Here is a 19,975-nt window from a genome sequence, read left to right as displayed (position 1 = left end):
ATGGAGACGCAGGCAGAAACCCCAAATAGGGCATAATAGAGACAAAGAGTTCAAGAGGGAAAAGATGAGTAGAAGCTCCAGGAAAAAAAGGAGGGGGAGGATATATAAGACAGGAAGTAGAATCACTATTTTCTGGTCTTTAAATTTTAGAGTCAACCTATAGAGGAAACCTCAAAAAAAGCTCGTTATGGGTATCAACAGAATGTAAATGTTATCAGTCTTGACCTTTTAAAGGTAAACATACGGATGATGGGAACCAAAACATAGGGATGATTTTAATAGCCCCATCTTACAAAGTACAGGCTCAGGAAATACTGCCAGTATTTGGTAGAACCAGAAACAAGTTACTCAGGCAATCCATAGACAGAAGAACTAAAAACAGCAATATCTCCCAACCCAGAAGAGTGCGGAGGGGGTGGGGGTGGTGTAAGGGGGCTGAATCCTCACCCACCGAGGCAGGACGTCCGTGCACGCCACGGTAAGTCGAGAAACAACGGCAGGTGCACGTTACTGAGAGGTGTGGAGGTAATGACCAGAAGAAACAGCCAGAGCCAAAAGGAGCAGGGCTGGGGGGCGAAGGCGTGCGGCAGGGACTGTGCTTATTATTGGCAGCTTCTCTACCCTACTTGATTTTTCCTGCCGTGTGCAAGAGATGGTGACGATAAGGAGGTGATCATGACCGTCTTGGTTCTTCTTTCTCCCCCTTTCCTCCGCTGGCCTCCTCTCTTTCCACCCAGCTCTTGTGTACGTGCCCCACCCATTCATTCGTGTGAAGGCCACGTCCTGAGCCCGTGCAGGGTCACACTCGAGGGCTCAGAGATGCCTGGGCACGAAGGGGCCTCCCGGACCAGCCAGCCCTGGCTCCCACCCTCTGCGCCTGGGTGCAGCGCAGGCCTCCCCGCCCCGTAAGATAGGGAGGGGGCAGCAGGAGAGGCCCCAGGGTGACATCCCAGGCACCACCCCACCTGGCAGTAAATGGCTCAAAAACCAAGAGACTCTAGAATGACTACCTTCAAACAAATAATGTGTACAAGTGTCAGTGAAGATGTGTTTCACAATAAATCCCCATCGAGTAACTGCTCCTGCGTCTGCCGTCGTCAGGGACCGAGGCCGCCTCCGTGTGGGAATGTTCCGGCTGACTGGTTTCTCCCAGTGTTTGGAGCGATTTTGGATCAGAATCATTCCCAGATGAATCACACCCCTCCCTGTCTCCTCAGAATGCCAGCTGACATTCTTATGCCTTGAGGGCCCCACAGCCCAACGGCACATCCCCCTCCATGCACAGATGGCAACTTAACCCTTCCCTGATGACTCAGAGTCTCCCCTGGGAGCAGCGCTCATGGCCCCCCGGCCAGAGCACAGTGAAGCCCGCGGGTGCCCAGGTGATGTGAGGACCATCTGAGTGCGAGGTTGGCCTCCGGGCTCTCTGATGTCAGCCCTGGAGTTCCCACCAGCCTCAGCTTGCAGACCCAGGAAAGGAGACATCAGCCTCACACCCATGCTCTGCAAACAGCATCCGCCTTTCCTCTCCTCTCAGAGCCCCGGGGCCACCAGGGCCCAGATTCCCAGGGTCTGGGGACCACCGCAGGTGAAGGAACAGGGTGGTGCAAGGCCCAGGGGTCACCCGCTGGGATGGCTGCTCAGCTCGGGAGACCAGAGGGGGTGCCCCAAAGCAGAGATGAGAGCTCAAGACTAACACGCAGGGCACCAAACCTGCGTCCCTGACCAGGGTCAAAGGTGGGCACCGATCACGGGAAAGCTGAGGTTCCTCACCCCACCCCACACCGTCATGATGCAGGGCCCGGTGGAAGCTGGGATAGGGACTCTTACGGGCTGAATCGCCTCTCCCTCAAAACTCCCATGTTGCAGTCCTAACCCCTGAGATCTCACAATGCGACTCTTTGGAGACAAGGTCTTTAAGGAGGTGGTTAAGTTGAAATGAGGCCATTAGGGTGGGCCCGCATCCAGTATGACTGCTGTCCTTATTAGAAAAGGAAATGAGGACACAGACAGGTACAGAAGGAAGCCCATGTGAAGACAGAGGGAGGACGCGGCCATCTGCAAGCCAAGCAGAGAGGCCTCAGCAGCCACCCCTGCCAGCACCTCGTTCTCAGACTTCTGCCGCCGGAGCTGTGGGATCTAACGTCCTCTAAGGGCCTGAGGTCTTTGAATTCCGGGAAAAGACAAAAGATCTCTGCTCAGGAGCTGATGAATTTGGCTTGTGCCTGAGGTCTGGATGGCCACGTTTCCCACTAAATCCCCGCTCCTCATGGATTACATCACACACACGCCACCGGCCACCTGCTTAAAGCCTTCCCATGGGTTCCCGCGGCCTTCAGATAGCACAAGACTCTGAATCCTGGTCCGCACGCAAGGCCTCGCCAGGTCGGGCCCGGTCTGCCCCTCCAGCAACATGGCTCCCGTGTCCCCGCCTCACACTGGCATGCAAGCTGCCCTGACCCTTCAGAGCCGGGACACAGTGGGCTTCCTCTTGGCACAGGGCCTTTGCACAGACTGTTCCCTCAGTCTGGTACCTTCCTGGCCTACTTACTTCCTATCGTCCTTCCAACAAGAGCGCCAGCATCCCTTCCTCAGAGACGCTTTGTCTGACAACCCCCTCTCTGCCCCAGCCCAAGTCCAGTTCCTCGCCATCCCCTTGTCTCCCTAGGGTAATTGGGTATTAATGTCTGCTTCCCTGCTGGGCTGTGAGCTCCATGAGGGCAGGACCATGGTGTGTGCTCGGTCTAGGGTTGCGAGGGGTTGACGGGAGGGTGAGCTGCCTCACACGTTCACCTCTGGAGAGGGTCCAGAGACCTTTGGTTAGTACAGGGACCATAGCGCCCCTAATCCCAGCTGGACGCATCCTGGGAGCTTTCCTACAGCTACTCGATTTATGGATTCTGAATGACGGCCCCAGGAAGCTGCTGCTGTGGCTGGCGGTGGTTCCAGAAGGGGAAGAAAAGGGAGACAGGCACGTGAACGTTTACTGAGCACCTATTACGTGTGCTACTATGGACGTGGACTGCGGGCCTAGCTGCTCTCACATACGTTACTTCTAGTCTCTGTGGTAACCGTTAAAGGCTAGGTAATAGTGCCCTAATTTTTATAGGTAAGGATAGGCTCAGAGAGGTTAAGTAATTTGTATAAAGATGCAGAGCTGGTAAGATCCCAGGTCTGCCAGCCCCCCAGGCCCATGCTCCGTCTATGACCCACACGACATGGGAATCGTCAAACGGCGAAAGGCAGAGTGGCTCCTGCCTGTGGGCCACGGACCGTGATCCCAGGGATCGTGTCAGGGACCCATGAGTCCCCAAGAGCCCCCACACGACCTAAATCTGAATAAACTATAGCCCTTCCACATCCAGATGGAACTGTTTTCAAATACATATGAATTTTCCTTGAAACCAAATATCATGATGAGCATGACATTCCTTTCAGGGGGCTGATGAGTTCGTGGTGGTCCCGTGTGGGAGAGAAGGGTGGCGTAAGCTCACACTCACTGAAATGTGCAGCGTGTGATGGGCTTTTCCTCCCAGAGCTTGTAAAAGAGCCATGGGTGTCGTGATGTTGAGTGACGAGCAGAAAGTACAACTCTTTCATGATTTGTGGGAAAATACAAAATAAAGCATATCCGCGCCCGGGTGCTGGTTTATGCAGACTCTCGGGCGAGATGCACAGGACGCCTGGCTTGCCTCGGAGGAGAACCGAGGGGCTGTGAGGGGGGAATTTCCACTATACATCTTTTTGTACCATTTGAATGCTGTATCATTTAAATAATAAAAAAAGTTTAATTTAATGACTATAAAATTTTGAAAAGGCAACAGCACGAGGGCACCGCTGAACCCTCGACTCAGAGTCCTGAATTTCAGGTAAGATGCTCCTGTGGTCTCTTTGGCTTCTGTACAGGAGGCGGCCAGGGACGATATCACGGAGACTGGAAATTGAGACAGGGACTGAATCCCCCGAGTGACCAGAGGTGACCTTGCAAATTTCGCCTTTTTTCATGAAATGCACAATTATCCCTGCTCTCCAAATGCCAGAGGCTGGGAGGAAGAGGATCTCATTCTCAATCTGTGGTGTCCCTGCCCCGCCCTGCCCCCCAGGTCCTGCCCCAACCACATGCACCGTCCCCCACCAGCCACCCCGGCCACACTCACATGGACAGCACCTTCACTTCCAAGATTTCGTGCCTCAGCTCCAGGCATCTTGTGGAGTTATATTCAAATGGGCCCTCGTAAAATTCAAAGTACCTGGGAACCAACAGGGACAGCAGTTACTATGCAAAGAAGCCAGTCAGCCTTTTGGGGGACCTGTGGGGCTCTTGGTGGGAGTGGGTCTCTCCTGGTCAAATAGAGCAGCCCAGCCCCACCCCAGCAGATGACCTGTGGGGTTCTCTGGCGTGATCCCTGGGTGGTTGATTACTCACAGCGCCCCACTACCCCAGGAGTGTAAGCTTTTACAAACCATGAGCTCATCTCAGCAAATCATGACATTCAGAAGCAGGTTTGGTTCCAAATTAATGGCTGCAAAAGAGAAGGGAACGGGGAGGATGCCCTAGGCACGGGTCTCATTCTTGAGCTTCCGGTGATCAGTCCCTGATGGAGGCAGCACTGGGAGCTGGGGCGGTGAGATCCAGACTTTTGACCAGTCTTGCCCTTCCCTGCCCCTTTCTCCTCCCCTTGGGACACAAGCACAGGTAAGATCTGCGGCTTTTTCTATGCATCAGTAGCTCACTTGACCCTCACGCTCACGTTGTGACGAGGTGAGGCTGACATTTTTTTCTCCCCATTTGGCAGCTGAGAGAGCTGAGGCTAAGGAGATGGAGCTCCAGTCCCACGAGTAGTAGGACAGGACCAGGGTGGGGCTGGGTCCCAGCGCAGGGGAGCCCAAGCCCTTTCCAATGCCGGTTGGCTCCAGGCATGCCAGAGCCCTGTCACGGTCCCTTCTGCAGCTCCACGCAGAATCCAGTTCCAGCCAGTGCTTGCTGAGCCCTTGCCTCGGGCCGAGCGCTTGATGTGGATGCACCCACTTTTCATCTTTAAAACTAGCCTATGAGGAGAGTGACCAGCATAAGCCTCTGGAATGAGCTCTGGAGTTCACTCGCTCGCCCAGAGCCACACAGATGGTAGGTGGCAAAGCTGGGACATGAGCCTGCACGTTGACTGGAGGCTGCTCTTGTCACTCACCTATAACGACTGCTGGTGTCCCCCGAAAAGGGCCCTGTGGCCTCCCACAGCTACTGGATGAGGAGAATTTTAAAGCCACCCCTTCTCACACCTGAAGTTCCCACCAGCCCAGAAAAGGAAGAGCACCAGCTTGACGGCGGGTGGGTAGAGGGTTCCCGCAGACACAAAGCACAGTTCACTGCGGAGCTCAGCCATGGAGGCAGGATGGGGCCTGTCTTGTGGCCTCTCTCTCTGGAGGTTGCTCAGAAAAGGCTGGGGGAGGGGGTCAGATCCCAGAACAGCTCGACACCAGAGAATCCAGAAGCCCAGAGGGTCGAGCCACTCTAAACGTGGGGCCAGTGGCCCGGCGACAGGTAGCACTGGAGAATCAGAACTGGGAGTAGTTCCCCAGAGCTGCTCCTGGGCCCTGTGGGCCGTGACCGAGGATTAAGGTCATTCCTCGAGCATTTCCCAGAGACCTTCCTGACATGTGGAGGCAGTTGCTTCCCAGGTGTTCTCACACGCCTCATTTCTGTGTCACGGACGTGCTGCTTTACACGCAGAAAGGCATTTTACCCAATAAAGTGGCTTCTTCTTAAAATACCTGTATTTTGGGTATCATATTTAATACTTTAAAATATATATTTAAAAATATTTGTTCTTAATTTTCATATAATTTAATGGTTAAGCGTTAAAGTTATATTTTTAAGTAGTTTTAAGTAATATTTTAAATATTAAAACATTTTATACAACAAATTGGCTCCTGTTGACAAAATGAAATTGACTCTTTGTTCTCATGTCATGAAAGAACTGAGGCGGAGTTCTTAAGAACTAGGCACTGCAGATTCCCAAAAGATCACACTCACCTTTTTCTGTTTCCCTGTGTTTCAGAACTCCTTTGTCTGTCTTTCTCATCTGGAAAACCCAAATGGATCCTTCAATACCCAGCTCAAATGCCCCTACTTCTATAAAGCCTTCTCTGACCCTTACTCCTGGGGTCCCTCTTAGTCTCTTAATTAGAGCAAATAACATTGTATTATAACAGTCTGTTTATGTATCTGTTTCCCCTTCCACGCTGTGTTGTGAATATCTCAAACACAGGGCTCTGTCTTTGTTACCTCTGTACCTTCTGTACGCCAGATGCCAGAAAGCTAAAAACTACATTTTCCAAACTCCCTTGCAGCTATGGGTATGGATGCCGTGTAGGTTCCACCAGTCAGAAGCATTTGCATGAGACTGATTCAGAGCTGTGTTACACGTAGGGAATGACGAGGCTCCAGGCACTGTTTTGCTGGTGCAGAATGTGCCAGAAGAGGCATGGCTCTTGGAAACTGCAGTGGTAGCAGCACCCTCATTATTATATTATATTTATATATAAATATATTATATTTATTATTATTATATATTATTTATTATTATATTTTCTTATATATTATATATTGTATATAAACTGTAGTGGTAGCAGCACCCTCTTAATTATATTTATATATAAATATATTTATTATTATTATTATTATATATTATACATTATATTCTTTCCCCTAAATAAATCCCTTTTTGCTTTCACTAGCTCAATTGATTCTGTTACTTACAATTAAGAGCATGGGGTCAGCATGAGGCCACCAGAAAAGTCCATGACCTTGGCTGTAACTCACATCATTTTCCAGTCATACAACGGTAAGTGAGGTCTGGTGTCTTATCACAAAGATCATCGTTTGCAGCCACAGCCATTGGCACTAAGTCCTTCGGAATCCACTGGGTCATCTGAAGCCACGATCTCAGGCTGCTACTGAGAAAAGCTCCAGAGTCAAATGGTGCAGGAGTTATTTAGAGAGACTTCCCCCAGGAGTCTCGGGGGGCTGGGAGTCTTGCAGACACATCTTTTGTTATGCCTCTAAACCAGCTGTGTGACTTTGGTCAATCACTTGCCCTCTCTGGGCCTCTTCTTTCTCCTCTTTAAAACAATCTGTTTGAACTAAAGGATAGCCAAGCACTAGGACACGATCCCTCAGTGTCCCCACCCGCGAACCGAGCCAGAATGTGACTGTGGATTGATGATCTACGAAGACGAGGAAGAAACTCGTCAAGACCAGGCAGCACCTCCCTGTCACCAGCCAGCCCCTCCACGGCCTCTGGAAGGCCATCCCCACCTTACCTCTGCCAGCCTCCACTCGGCCTCCCTCTCTCCTGAATCCCCAACCTCGCCCATACAGGGAACTGGCCAGTACAGTGATTCCAAATGGTCTCGTGCCATGTGTTTGGTGGCTATTAGGTGGCCAGGCTTTCAGAACGGGGTCACATGCCTTCCCTGCCCCCCATAAGCCACCCTAGGCCATCACTTTTGTGAGCCTTAGTTTCCTCATCTGTAAAATCCACACACACAAAAAAGTGCAGAACACGTGTGACAGGGTTGAGAGAAGATACTGATGAGAAATTCAGGCAAAGTCCCAGGACAGTACCCAGCACCCAGTAAGTGCCCAAGAAATGTCCGGTCCTTTCTTTCTCCTTTCTCCTGCCATTAAAAGGCAAGAGTTGCCGAGAGTCAGCAACTTGCGTATGGCCCCTCGGCTGGTTGTGGCAGCAGAGAGCTGTCAGGCACAAGTAACCTCAGGAAGTTTCTCTGCCATCTGGACTGGCTGGCATTCTCCTTCGGCTGCTACCAGCAAACCCCTCCCCCACCACCCTGCAGATAGAGCCCATGCTGTGTTCTGCTGAACGTGGGAATGTCCCCGATCGCCCGTCTCCGCTGCAGACTGCATGGATAAACTGTGTGTTTCTGAGGCTTTAACATCTGGGCCTTGCTGACCCTGGGGAGACTGCCCCTCCCAGGGCTAGCCAGTTCCTTGAGACAGTAAGCACCTGTCAGCACACCTTTCGAATGCAAACAAACCAATCCAGAGCTCGAAACCCCCATCCCACCACTTCGCATTGGGGCCCCCTTCCCCCTGCCCTAATTATCCCAGGGCCAGGCGCCAGACAGCTAGGGGCAGCGCCTTATGCCCCAGAGTGACTGAAATTATTCAGATTGACTCCCACGCCTGTGTAGGGGTCTCACTTGTTTCTTCCATAGAAACCACAGTAGAGGGTCTTGCCCACCCCTCCACCCCACCCCCGTGCTCCCCTATGTACGGTGTGGCATGCCTCCTGCCTTTGGGCATCTGTGAGTATAAAACTCTCTTCCTTCCTGGCAGTGACGTCCACGTCTGGGTGTCTCACCGCACACGAGCATAACAAAGCCCCGCCACCCTGAAAACACTCCATGTCGTACTTCAGCCAAGCCATCAAAACCATGCTCTGCCTGGGGCTAAAGCCCGGGCTTCCCATCTGAAAATGGAGCTAAGAGCTCTTGCGGACGTTTCCATCCTACCCGGGCTTTGCTCAGCTGCACTGCTCTGTCCCAGTCTCTAAAGGTAACTAACTTGAGGAAATCAGTTCGTAACAAGCGCTGCCAAGCGTCCCCCTGCATTCTGCTTCTGACGGGACCCCCGAGGACGGCATTCTGGGAAAAGCCGTGGTAACCTTATTTGGCCTGGACACAGACTTTCGTGCAGGTGTCAAAAATGAGGCTTCCAGTTTCTTTGTGGAATGACATAGGAAGATGCTCGCATGACAATGCTGAGTGGAAAATGCAAGCTGCAAAACTGTGATCTCCCAGAAGAATGCGACATACATATATGAATGCATGGGGCAAAGCGAAGAGCCGTAACAAGGCACTAACAGTGGGCTGCTTTGAGTAATGGGACAATGAACGATTTTTAAAATACTTTTCTGTATTTTTATGTTTTCTGTAATGGGGTTATGATTTTTGCGTTATTGGAAATCACCAATAAATGCCCTCTTATTGAAGTCTTAGATCTCCCTCGAAATAGCTCAAGCTTCCCCTTAATCTGCTACAAGATTGACAAAAGCAGTTTCTTCAACCTTCTCAACTCCATTAGCCTCTCAAGGTGAGTTAGTCACTGTCACTTCTTCCAGTTCTCGAAAGACGATCTCTGCCCAGCTCAGAGGGGAGGGGCCCAGCATCACATTTGGCACCTCGCAGGTATAAATAGTCTCAGCCGGTCAGCCCCGCAGCCCAGCTCATCTCAGATGCCACTTGGCTTCCGGCAGCCACGTCTGATGCTGGCACCAAGCTGTGTCCGTCCTGCCCCTCCTCGGTGCCCTCAGGGACTGTCGGGGGCAGGGCAGCCCCGGCTGCCTGACCAGCAGGTGACGGCCTCCCCTAAGTGAGAAGACTAGGGCAGAGGTGACCACCAAGGTCCTCCTCCTCCCAGACTTGGTCTCCGGCTTTGCAGGCTGAGCAGGCCTCATTTCAGAGAGCCCAGGGGCCCACGTGCATCCCTGCCAGCCTTTCTCCACAAGCCTTCCCCTCGGCGGGCTCTCCTGTTGGCCTGAACCCCCTCCAGAGCTTTGTCGGGGTATGGGGTCTTTCTTGGAGGCCACTGTACTTTGAGTCCCAGCACCACTGGCAGGTACAAGATAAGGCTCGTGTGTTCAGCTTCCTAGCTAACACTGCCCTTCCTCCCCAGGTGCTGATGGTGTTCAAGAGAACAGGAGCCCATAGAGGTCCCGACGTCCTGAAAGAGCTTCCACCAGCCCAGAGAGCAGGCAAGCAGCCCGAGCTCAGCCATCAGAACCCCTGGGCTCCTCTCAAATGCGGTGCAGAGTCTCAAAGGACCACAGAGTGGTTTATTTATTCCACACTGGGTAGGAACCTGGTGAGGGTATGACACCTCTGTGCAAATTAGGAAAAAGTACCTTTTTCTCCAGGTGAATTAAGCCACATGCCAGTCACATGGTTTATCAAGGGAGAATGAGCTGGATGTCCACCCTGCCTGACCTGTTGGCTGGGTATCTTTGTGCAGTGCCCACCCTGCACAACCGTCTGTGGCAGCCTGATACTGGACTCTTTAACTTTGTCTTGTTTAACCCTCCCAATAGCCCTATGAAGCAGGCATTGTTTCTCCCGTTTTATACCCAAGACTCAGACAGCAAGCGGTAAAGCAACTTGCCCAAAGTCATTCAGCTAGTAAATGAGGGGGCTGGAAAGAGGACCGAGGGCTTTCAAGAGGCCAGAACCATGTTCTTGAGTTGCTGCAGTGCACACACTCTCCCTGATTCTGACAAGCCACAGCTGGGGTTGGGAAGTGGTTCTCAGTGAGCAGCCCCCTCCGCATCAGGGAGTTCAGTGCTATTTCAGAGCCGGAGCACCTGCCATCTCGGGACAGCACACCACCTGTCAGAGCAAATGCAGAGGCCAGAGTCTGCAAACTGCAGCCTGACAATTCGAAGGACTGCAGTGTCTTTCCAAATAGGTACCGAGAGAAGTGAGAAGGGCTTGGCTGTCAGTGACTTAGGTCACAGCTGCCAGGGGGAGACACTCCCCTCCCGGGGGGTGGAGAGACCTGGCTCAGACCCTTGACTAGATGCTGGCTTTCTTTGGGCCACGATTTCCCCCTCCGTCCACAGGAATCTGCAGAGGTATCTGAAGTATTAGAGCCGGAAGCTAAAAAAGCCCATGCTCTGAACACAACCCTGAGAGTACTGTGATTAATCTGCACCTGGTGGGAACCTCACTGACATGTCATTCCTGGCACGGGGTGGGGGTTGGGGGGCAAAGCCTATTGCCCCTCCTCCCCCCTGCAGCCAGCGGTTCTGCAGGGGCCCCAGATCCAGTGTCTAGACATCCCACGCAAGAGGACATGTGCGGTGGCCTTCCCTTCTGGGCCGGACCAGGGAGCCCGGAAAAACTCCCCTGTGTTAAATCCAGCCCACCTCCAGGTGTCTGAACTAGCTCTGGTCATCTGTGGCTCCTGTCACGCTTCACCAGCCTGCCCCCAGGGACCCATGCCACAAACGGCATCCTCCTGGCCTCCTCGTCCTTCACCTCCCACCCAACTGGTCACTTCTGCTCCCTCGGGGGCCCTTCTCTCCCTCTCAGCACAAGGTGCATGTGTCAGTCCTCTTTCTCCCTGGGGGGTGTCTCCGTCTGGAACACTCTTCCTCACTGTGTCTTGCTAGTTGCCATCTGCGTCAGAGCCTTCCCTACCTTCCCTCTCTGCGCCCACAGCCCCCAGCACACTCCAGCTCAGCCCTTATTACACTACACTCTGCACAACACCCCCATTGCCAGGCCAGGCCCCTCAATGGATGGCTCTTCTCCTCTTCCACTCACCGAAGATTTGCTGACCCACCACTATATGCCAGGTACTGGTTTAGGCCAGGATGCTGTGATGACCAGGCCAGATAAAACCCCCACTGCATGGACTTCAGCACGGGAGACAAATGAAATACGAATGCAACATAGGGCCAGGAAGGGATGAGCGCTATAAAAGTAAAGCAGGCGAGGGGGCTGGGGGGTACCTGGAAGGGTGGTAGGAGGTCAAGGAAGGCCTCTCTGGACTAAGAGAGATGGAGCCTTCAGCAGGGGTGCAAGAAGAGCATTCTAGAGAGGGAAGGGCAAGTAAGTACAAACACTCTGAGGCCGGACAAAGCCAACGGGCGGCAGGGACAGGGCTGTGGGCGTGGTGGGCGGTGAGAGGAATTGAGGCCCCGGGGGCGAGCGGCACTGGGTCGAGCTGGGCTTGGGTTCCGCTCAATACAGCAGCACGCTGAAGCAGAGGAACAGCATGGCCTGATGTGAAAGTTCCCTCTGGCCGCTGTAGGGAGGCCGCGCTGTCCAGCCAGAGCAGACAGGCCGACGGGACCGCTGCAGTGTGAGAGGGTGGATTGTGCCAAGTGGCGGCAAAGAGGTGTGAGAAGGAGACAGAGCAGGACACGGGTTAAGGATAGAACCAGCAGGATGTGCTGATGGCAAGACTGCATAGGTGAGATGAGCAGTGTGGGTCTGATTCAAAGATTCTCAAGCCACATGAAGCTTGCTGGGACTCTTGGACATTCAAGAGGAGATCACAGGTAGGCAGTCAGAGTCACACGTCTGCAGCCCAGTGCAGAGGTCAGGGCCAGACGTATATGTTCCAGAGTCAAGGGACAAAGGGCGTAGCGAGACCCCAGGGGAGGGCGGAGGGCAGAGGGCAAGCCTGTGGTCAGCTCTGACAGTCACTCGGATGGTGGCAGGGGAGACGGGCCACCAAAGGAGTCTGAGAAGGAGAGTCGTGGGAACGAGGAAAATCCAGAGAGCCCAAAGCCAGGAGCAGAGAGCATTTCCAGGACGGAGGGTCAGCTCTGTCCAGAGCTAATAGATGCCAAGGAAGAGGAGAGAAGAGAAGGTCCCCCTGACCTAGCAACGAGGCGGTCACCGGCGACCCTGACGAGCAGATTCAGGGGAGAGGGGAGGCACGAGCCCCACTGGCATGGGTTGAGGTGAGAACAGAAGTGGGAGGTGCTGGGGATGGAGACGGCGGAGGTCTGTGTGGTGAGTGCTGGGTGCCGTGGACTGAATGTCTGTGTCCCCCCGAAATTCACATGCTGAAATCCTAACCCCCAAGAGATGGTATTCGGAGGTGAGGACTTTGGGAGGTAATTAGGTCATGAGGGTACAGCTTTCATGAATGGGACAAGGGTCTTTATAAAAGGGACCGCAGCGAGCTCCCCCGCCCTCTTCCCACCGCATGAGGGCACCACAAGACGAGGACATGTGCACACCAGAGTGGGCTCCCACCAGAACCCAACCGTGCTGGCACCGATCTCCAGCATGCAGCCTCCAGAACTGTCAGAGACAGGCCGTTGCTTATAGCCCCCCGGACCTGTGCTCCTTTGTGGCCGTGCGCGCCCGCACCAGGACAGGGAGCGCGTGAAGACTCGGTTCCGGCTGAGGTGGGAGGAATGGCGTTTCCCCCAGCGTGGGAAGAACGTTAGAAGGAGTTAGAAGGAACACACCCAGTGTTCTCTGAGGCTCTGGAGGCCCCAGCGGAGGGTGAGGGAGGGAAGGTCTACACTCCACGTGAGGAGGCCTGCGTGGGGAGGACAGCCTCTGTGCACCCCATCGCCCCCTTCCCAGCACAATCTTTATGGCTCTCGATGTAGGGGGTACAGGCTATGCATGGCTACACAGAGAGGAAAACTGGGGCAGCCGCGTGTACCTCACCCTCTGGGCGCCCCCCAAACTGCTTATCAGGTGGATGCTGGGTCCTCTGGCCTGACCCCAGCCCCCTTTTTCTTTCCATTCTGGGAGCTGACCTGCGGCGAGGCCCTGGCAGGCACCCTTGGTCACCTGATCTGGAAATGAGGCCCAGAGAGGAAAGTCCTCATACCCAGCCGTGAGTCGGGGCAAAGCTGGGCCTGGCTCTACCTAGAAGGTCCTCTCCGGGGACCCCACTAGTGACCGAGCAAGGCGGGCGCTTGCCAGATGGGAAACGGGGGCACAGAACCATTCAGCTAAGTGGTTATTTGTCCAAGAGATTCAATCAGACTCAACCAAGGGCCGCAAAGCTCGTGGGCCAGGGGGACTCATGGGATAAGACCACTGGACCAGCCTCCACAGACAGCCTCCTGCCTGTTGGCCACCAGAGGCCCCCGTCAGGTACGTGGGAGGAGATGGGGAAGCTGCAGCATCTTTGTTTTGCTTTCCCAGCATGCAGCCCAGAACACTCTGCCAAACCTGATCCTCCAAATTCTGCCCCGTTGGATGGAGCCCGAGATCTCCATCCCTCTTTTTATTTATTTATTTTTATCCTTGCCCACAGACTTAAAAATTGACCACAGAGGCTCATCTCAGCCAGCTCGCACCCACAAGTCAGATGCACAGGGGCCAGCCCTCAACAGTTACCACACCTGCAAGCCCAGCACGGACAATTCTTTCCCCTGCGGTAGCCTTGCCCCCAACGGCTCCTCGCTGAAATGTGGAACATCCAGGAGCAGGTAGAAGGAAGCACTTGTCAGGGACAACAATCAAGAAAGCACTAAGCACGGTGGGGGGTGGGGTAGGAGAATGACACAGAAGATGGAGGGGTGTGGAGATGAGAGACCCTAAAGATGGAGCAGGACACCCAACCCTCCCCAGGCGGACCTGCCCACAGCCCAGGAAGAAGAAGTCCTCTGCCTAGCACGGCCTCTCAGTCCCGAGACTCTGGAACGGAGGATGTGGTGTGTGCCAGCTCCGTCGGCCACCACCCCTAAGCGGTGACTCAGTTTCCTCATCTGGAAAATGAGGGCAATGACAAGACCCATCTCAAACACTGGAGGATGAGGATTGAGTGCAGGAACAGGTGCAGGCGCCCAGCACAGCGCCTGGCACACAGTCATGACACCCTTACAGCACTTGGCCGTGGCCATCGCCTGCCGAGATCCCAGCCGAGTCCTGCCCCTGCACGGAAGCACCTCTGACCTCCATGCTGAGCTCTCAGCACACTCACCGTCTGTGCCACGCAACTTATTACCTAATTATACACCATCTTGAAACAATTAGGGAACAACAGAATACAGCAAAATAAAATGCTGAATTGAATCGCAGCTCTGAACTAGGACCATCCCAAAGCCCACATTGCACAGGCCCTGCTAGACACACACGCAGATTGCAGCCCGGAGTGAAGGGCTCCGGCCCGGGCCCTGGACCCTCGCCCAGCTCACTCTTCTGTGTCCCAGAGTCTCCCGAGTCATCAGTTTGGGGCTGGCCCTTTTCTCCCACAGCTGGTGCTATCTCCCCCCCAAGAAGTCCCCTGCACCCCAGCCTGGAAGCCCAGCAACACGGGCAGAATGCTGTCCCAGGAGCGGGCAGCTTGGATGGACAGCAGCCTGTGCCAGCTCTGCCCCAGACATCAGAGACGATTGTCTGCCCACCACCTCTTGCTGTCCCATCGCAGTCCAGGAGGGCCGAGGCTGTACAGAATCCGGGAGAGGGGCTCATGAGACCGACCAGCCAGGCCGCCTGGGGGCTGTGTCTGGAGCTGGAGGGTCTGCAGGGCCCTGGAGATGCCTGCACAGGTGGCCCAGGCCAGTCCCCGGGGTCTGGGGAATGCCTCAGCGAACACGGGGCAGTTCATGTGCGCTTGCTGGAGAGCTGACCGTGTGTGAAATGACAGAAACAGCCCTCCGTGCAGACACTTCTCACAGAATGTACAGCTGAGGGGGCTGCCCAGGAAGGCTTCAAGGAGGAGGTGGAGTGGGAGGTGATACTGGCAGGATGATAAGAACTTGATGTGGAGCAGGGTCCAGGTGGCAGAAGCTGAGTGAAGCCCTTTGTGCTGTGGCTACAGGCCTGGCTCAGAGTCAGCACCCGGGGGGACTCCTGGAGCACCTGCCCTCAGCCCCTCTGACTCGGACCTATCCCCGGGACATGCTCAGGCCGTGAATACAACACTGCCCAGCCTGCAGGACCATGACCGCCAGGGGCGCTACTGCCTCCCCCTGCCCTCTGGGCCGTCCCTGCGAAGGCAGACAGTGGGGCCCAGACAGAGGGCTGGAGGCACTGAGCTGGCCGAGGAGGACACCGGCTCTCCCCACCTGCTCATCTACCCTTCCAGAACTGCACTGATGCTCTGTGGGCAGCGTCTGGGAGCGCTTCTCAGTCCGTTATTACAGGAGTGTATAGTCTGCCTTCACTGCCTTCTCTCTCCTTCTGAGCCAGCCCCCTCCCCCTCCCACAGGCTCCCTTTCCCCACCCAGCTGCCCAGAAGGCTCGCATGGTCCTACTACCTGCTCTTCTCCAGAGAATGTTCTCTGATTATTCCGAACCACGAAGGAGTTTATGATTCAAAGTGTTTCCCCTCTGGGGATTAATTTCCAAAGACAGTGCCAGAGATGGATTTATTCAAAGGAATACATCTCTAAGGGAGAATTCGGGAACCTTGAAATGTAAGTTTGCTTTTTTTTTTTTTTAACCAACAGCCTTTACTATGTGCCTGCTTAATTCATTCTTTTATTCCATTAACATGTACCGAGCTCCTTCCACATGCTAGGTGCCAGAGCAGGTGCTGAGGGTTCGAAGGGGAAGGAGCACAGTCACTGCCTCCTGCGGGAGACAGAAACACAAACAGAACCCGACCACGATGAGCACTGTCTTCAAAGCCCTTCCCGCTCGTTCAAGCCGCCCGCTTAAACAGCAGCATTTGCTGCTTCAGAATGATTCCTACCTGCTCCCTAAAACAACTAGTTCCCCCGAGGACTCTCACGGGACACTTTTAGACCCGCACTTGAAATTAATAAAGCTATATACCGACGTATATTTTATAACTCACACACTTTCGAATTCGGCCTGGACTTCCCCTAGCTTGTGTCCAATGGGAAGACCTGACCGCAGCCATTCTGAGCACCCTCTGGCCTGGATTTTCTTTGTGGTCTTATTTGGAGTTTTCCAGACCGATCGCTTGGACCTGTTCCTTCTCCCGTGGCTCCTGTTTAAATATACAATTTATGAGTCATTTGCTTTTTCTGCCTCTCTTTATCCTCTGGTTATATACGGTAACTGACTTCCCTTCCAACCGTGTTAATAATAAATAACACGCTTTACCACACCACGACACACCACACAACTATAGAGAGCAAAATACGGCACGCACTGAATTATTCAGCAGGGGAGTAATGCCACAAAGTGTGTCACATATTCCAGACGGGGAGAGCTGTTTACCGGGACGATGTGCTTTCACCCCAAAGAGCAGTCTCCACAGTGGCATGGAACCCGCCCCCACCCCCAGGCCCGGCAAATCTGCTGCCAGGAGCTGACCTACCCATGATGAAGAGGACAGAAGCTAGTCCTACGCCGAGGTAAAAAACCATCTCCAACATACGGTTCGGTTCTGATTACATTAACCATTATTTCCCACACATGGGAACTATACATATTATGGTTTCTCACATATGTAATAGCACTTTGGGGAGCCAACCAGAAATTGCCATCTGACATTGGAATTGTCCCAGAAGAAGCTGGGCTATGTGCTCCTCACATTTATTCCATGACTAAGGGGGCTCTGGGTCAAATGGCAGCTCTCCAGAAGGAAGTCAACTCAACTGGGGAGCAGGCTGAAGAAGGGGCGCCTTAGTTCTAAAACCAAATGGTTAGAAGCCAGCGGTGGCTCCGACCCTGGAGGATCCTGGGTGACAGGCAAGGGGGAGGGCTGTCCAGAGTCACTGGGGAGGGGAGAAAATAAAAGGGAGGGGAGGTGAAGCAGGGAGTAGTGAAGAACGGAGGTGGGAGGGAAGTAGGAACTAGGGAGCAATAAAGGGTAGCAGGAAGAAAGAGGGGAGAAGAGGTCGGGCAGAGAGGCAGAGAAATCAGCAACAAAATCCTCCAGAGAGAGGAGGAGAGGGAAAGGCTGCTGGCAACAGGGAAAGGTGCAAGTAGAGCCCTTGCTGGGGTCTCCCCCTAGAGATGGCTCCCAGGGGCCTGTCCCATCTTGCTCAGTTGACTGGCATCTTCTAACTAAACCTCTCAGCGAGTTCTTCAAAGAGCCCTTCCCAGGAAGGCAGACAGCTGCGGACTTACCTAGACCACCCTCCATCTGAGTGGGCGAGTCACGCAGCAGAAAGGCCAACTCTGGAGGTTCAATACCTAGAAGGGACAGCTCTGGGCGCCCCGCTCTCACTGGGTAACATCCCAGGGGCCCAGCGGCTGGCCGGAGCACTACCACACGTATATGGAAAGAACTAGCCAGAAGACGACCCAGGTCCCTGAGGCTGGCCACACCCTAAGGCCTGTCTGTGAACACTGCCCCCGCTCATATTCTTCTGACATTGGAACCACATCTTTACTTTTTCAAAGCCATCAACAGAATCATACATATCAGGGGTGGGGAGAGTCCCTGAAAAAACCCATTACTTCTCCTCTGTGGGGTCAATTTAATGTTTTGGTGTCAAAACTAACAACAGCAAAAAACTCAGGGCTCTTTCCCAGGGAAACAGACCTGAGAGCGCGTACTTAGAAACGCAAAAATTAAGGGACCAAGCAACTTAATTGGCCCCTGGAAACCCTTAGCTGGCAAGTTCCAGGAACACCCAGAGAAAGCACTCTGCCTTGTCTGCAGGACTTCCCCATGACGCCCTCCCTGCTATGAGTGCCCCCCACCAGAGTGTCCTGCATTTCATGCATTCAACGAGTGCCCGGCTCCTGAGTGTACAGAGTGCCCCTCGTTACTGATTTCACACCCAACACGACAGCAGAGCGGGAAGGAAGAACCACGTGATGGTATGAATGTCAAATCTTAGCACCATCTTGATGGGAATGGTCCTTCCTCAGCCAAGGTCAGCCCTGCCTAGCGGCAGAATAGGAACTGCCCATACCGTGGGACGTCCGAGGAGCAGAGCCCGTGCCCGACGCCCACCCGATGCCCCCCCCGCCCCCGCACACAAACCTACACACACCTGCGGGCTGACACCCGAAAGCCTTGCAGCAGGGACGGAGCGAAAGCCCCCAAGGGAAAGCTTGAGACCCAGACTCCGCACCCCTTCCGGCTGACACCCGAAAGCCTTGCAGCAGGGACGGAGCGAAAGCCCCCAAGGGAAAGCTTGAGACCCAGACTCCGCACCCCTTCCAGCTCCCCCTCCCTGACCGAGAGGGCCCAGTGAGTGCCTGCTTTGCTGGGGTTGTTCCCAGCCCTTACCCCTCATGTCAGAGGAGACAAGGCGGGATGCCAAAACGCAGTGAGCTTTGAGCTACCGTGCCGAGCCTGCTTCTTCTCCGAGGGTAGCTCTGGGGGTGGGCCACGGGGCAGGGGTATGAGGCCGCCTCAGGATGGGCTCCCCCCTCCCTGGTCATTCGCCGGGGGTCTGTACCTGGAGCTGGAGTCACTGCCGCTCTGCACTGCTGGGTCGTCCGTGACATTAAAGAGCCCCGTCCAATTGGCCAGCTGGTCGCCACTCTGCCAACCAAACTGGAGGCCTCTGGCAAGAAAACGAGGCAGTCGGTACTCAACACTCACATGCTGGCTTAAACCCACCTAACCACAGAGCCTCTTTCAGTCGTTGTGCCGAGTGACATGTCGGTGATGCCCACCCATGAGGATGGCGATACTAAACCACAGCCCGGTACCGTGTTCCCTGCTCACTTACATCCATCGCCTCCTGCCACCTCTACCAGCAGAGCTGAGGCTGCGCACTATAATTGCAGGGAAACTGAGGCTTAGCGAGGTCAAGGTCATAGAGCTCGGCCACCTCCTATGTGGCGCGTCCCTCCACCCCCACCTCCAGAGACTTAAACCAGCACGTTGTCATCCTCAGAGGCCACACTGCAAAGCTTTTAATGAAATCCAGCTCTCCAGAGCATAAGGATACACCTCCTGGTTTAAGATGAGGGACTCAACACCCATGGTCATCTCTGCTCCCTCCCCACCCCTGACCAAAATGATAGCAAAGGAATAAATAAGGATGTGAGCATGGAGACGAGGAGATGGAGGGGGGCCAGCGACAACGCCGTGGAAGATGACAAGCAGATGGGTAATTAATTCCCCTAGACCGGAAAGAGTGGAGCCCCGACTGTCTATGGGGAGCCAATCTATTCCCTGTGCACAGCTCAAGAAGGCTCTGAAATTGGGGGTCCAGGGCCACTGAGGGCAGGAGCTGAAAGAGTGGGGCTGAAAGTGGGAGGGCTGGCTCGGGTTTGTATAAGGGGCAGCTGGACACACACCCCCCCAACACCGGCTCCCCTCCTTAAGCCCCTGCAGTGTGGACATGCAACCTGCCTGCCCCACAGATGGCAGGAGGCTGTGCTCTGGGGAGCTGACCCACAGGAGTTCTGCAGTTTTCCTCGTACACAGAGACACCAATCTGCAACCCACCCACCCCACACCCTGCCTCACAGGGGCCGAAGGTGGATTGGAGGGAACCAGACCAGTTCAAGAAAAACAAAGCACGTAGGGGGTTATGGAGAAACTGGGCTGTGTCACCTGATCACGCTAGCACAGGGGTTCTCCACCTGGCAC

General features: G+C 54.3%; 1 protein-coding gene across 3 annotated transcripts in view; it reads right to left on the bottom strand.

The window, feature by feature from the left end:
* The window catches only part of ST8SIA5 (ST8 alpha-N-acetyl-neuraminide alpha-2,8-sialyltransferase 5), a 61,901-nt gene that overhangs the window by 25,059 nt on the left and 16,867 nt on the right, over positions 1 to 19,975 (bottom strand). Inside the window, exons 1-3 of one of the 3 annotated variants that reach the window (XM_045790009.2) lie at positions 18,831 to 18,892; positions 4,465 to 4,523; positions 4,158 to 4,250 (exon numbers count right to left, since the gene is read on the bottom strand). In XM_045790009.2, the coding sequence (XP_045645965.1) occupies positions 4,158 to 4,250; positions 4,465 to 4,475 (104 nt within the window). In that variant the 5' untranslated portion in view covers positions 4,476 to 4,523; positions 18,831 to 18,892. Of the gene's footprint in view, positions 1 to 4,157; positions 4,251 to 4,464; positions 4,524 to 18,830; positions 18,939 to 19,975 lie in introns of those variants that run through there. The other 2 variants (XM_045790005.2, XM_045790008.2) reach the window with 2 other exon arrangements.

This window comes from Ursus americanus, chromosome 19 (assembly GCF_024610735.1).
Source record: "Ursus americanus isolate L20-20 chromosome 19, mUrsAme1.1.p, whole genome shotgun sequence".
In the NCBI taxonomy this organism is placed as follows: Eukaryota; Metazoa; Chordata; class Mammalia; order Carnivora; family Ursidae; genus Ursus; species Ursus americanus.
This window is presented reverse-complemented; position numbering and strand designations above follow the sequence as displayed.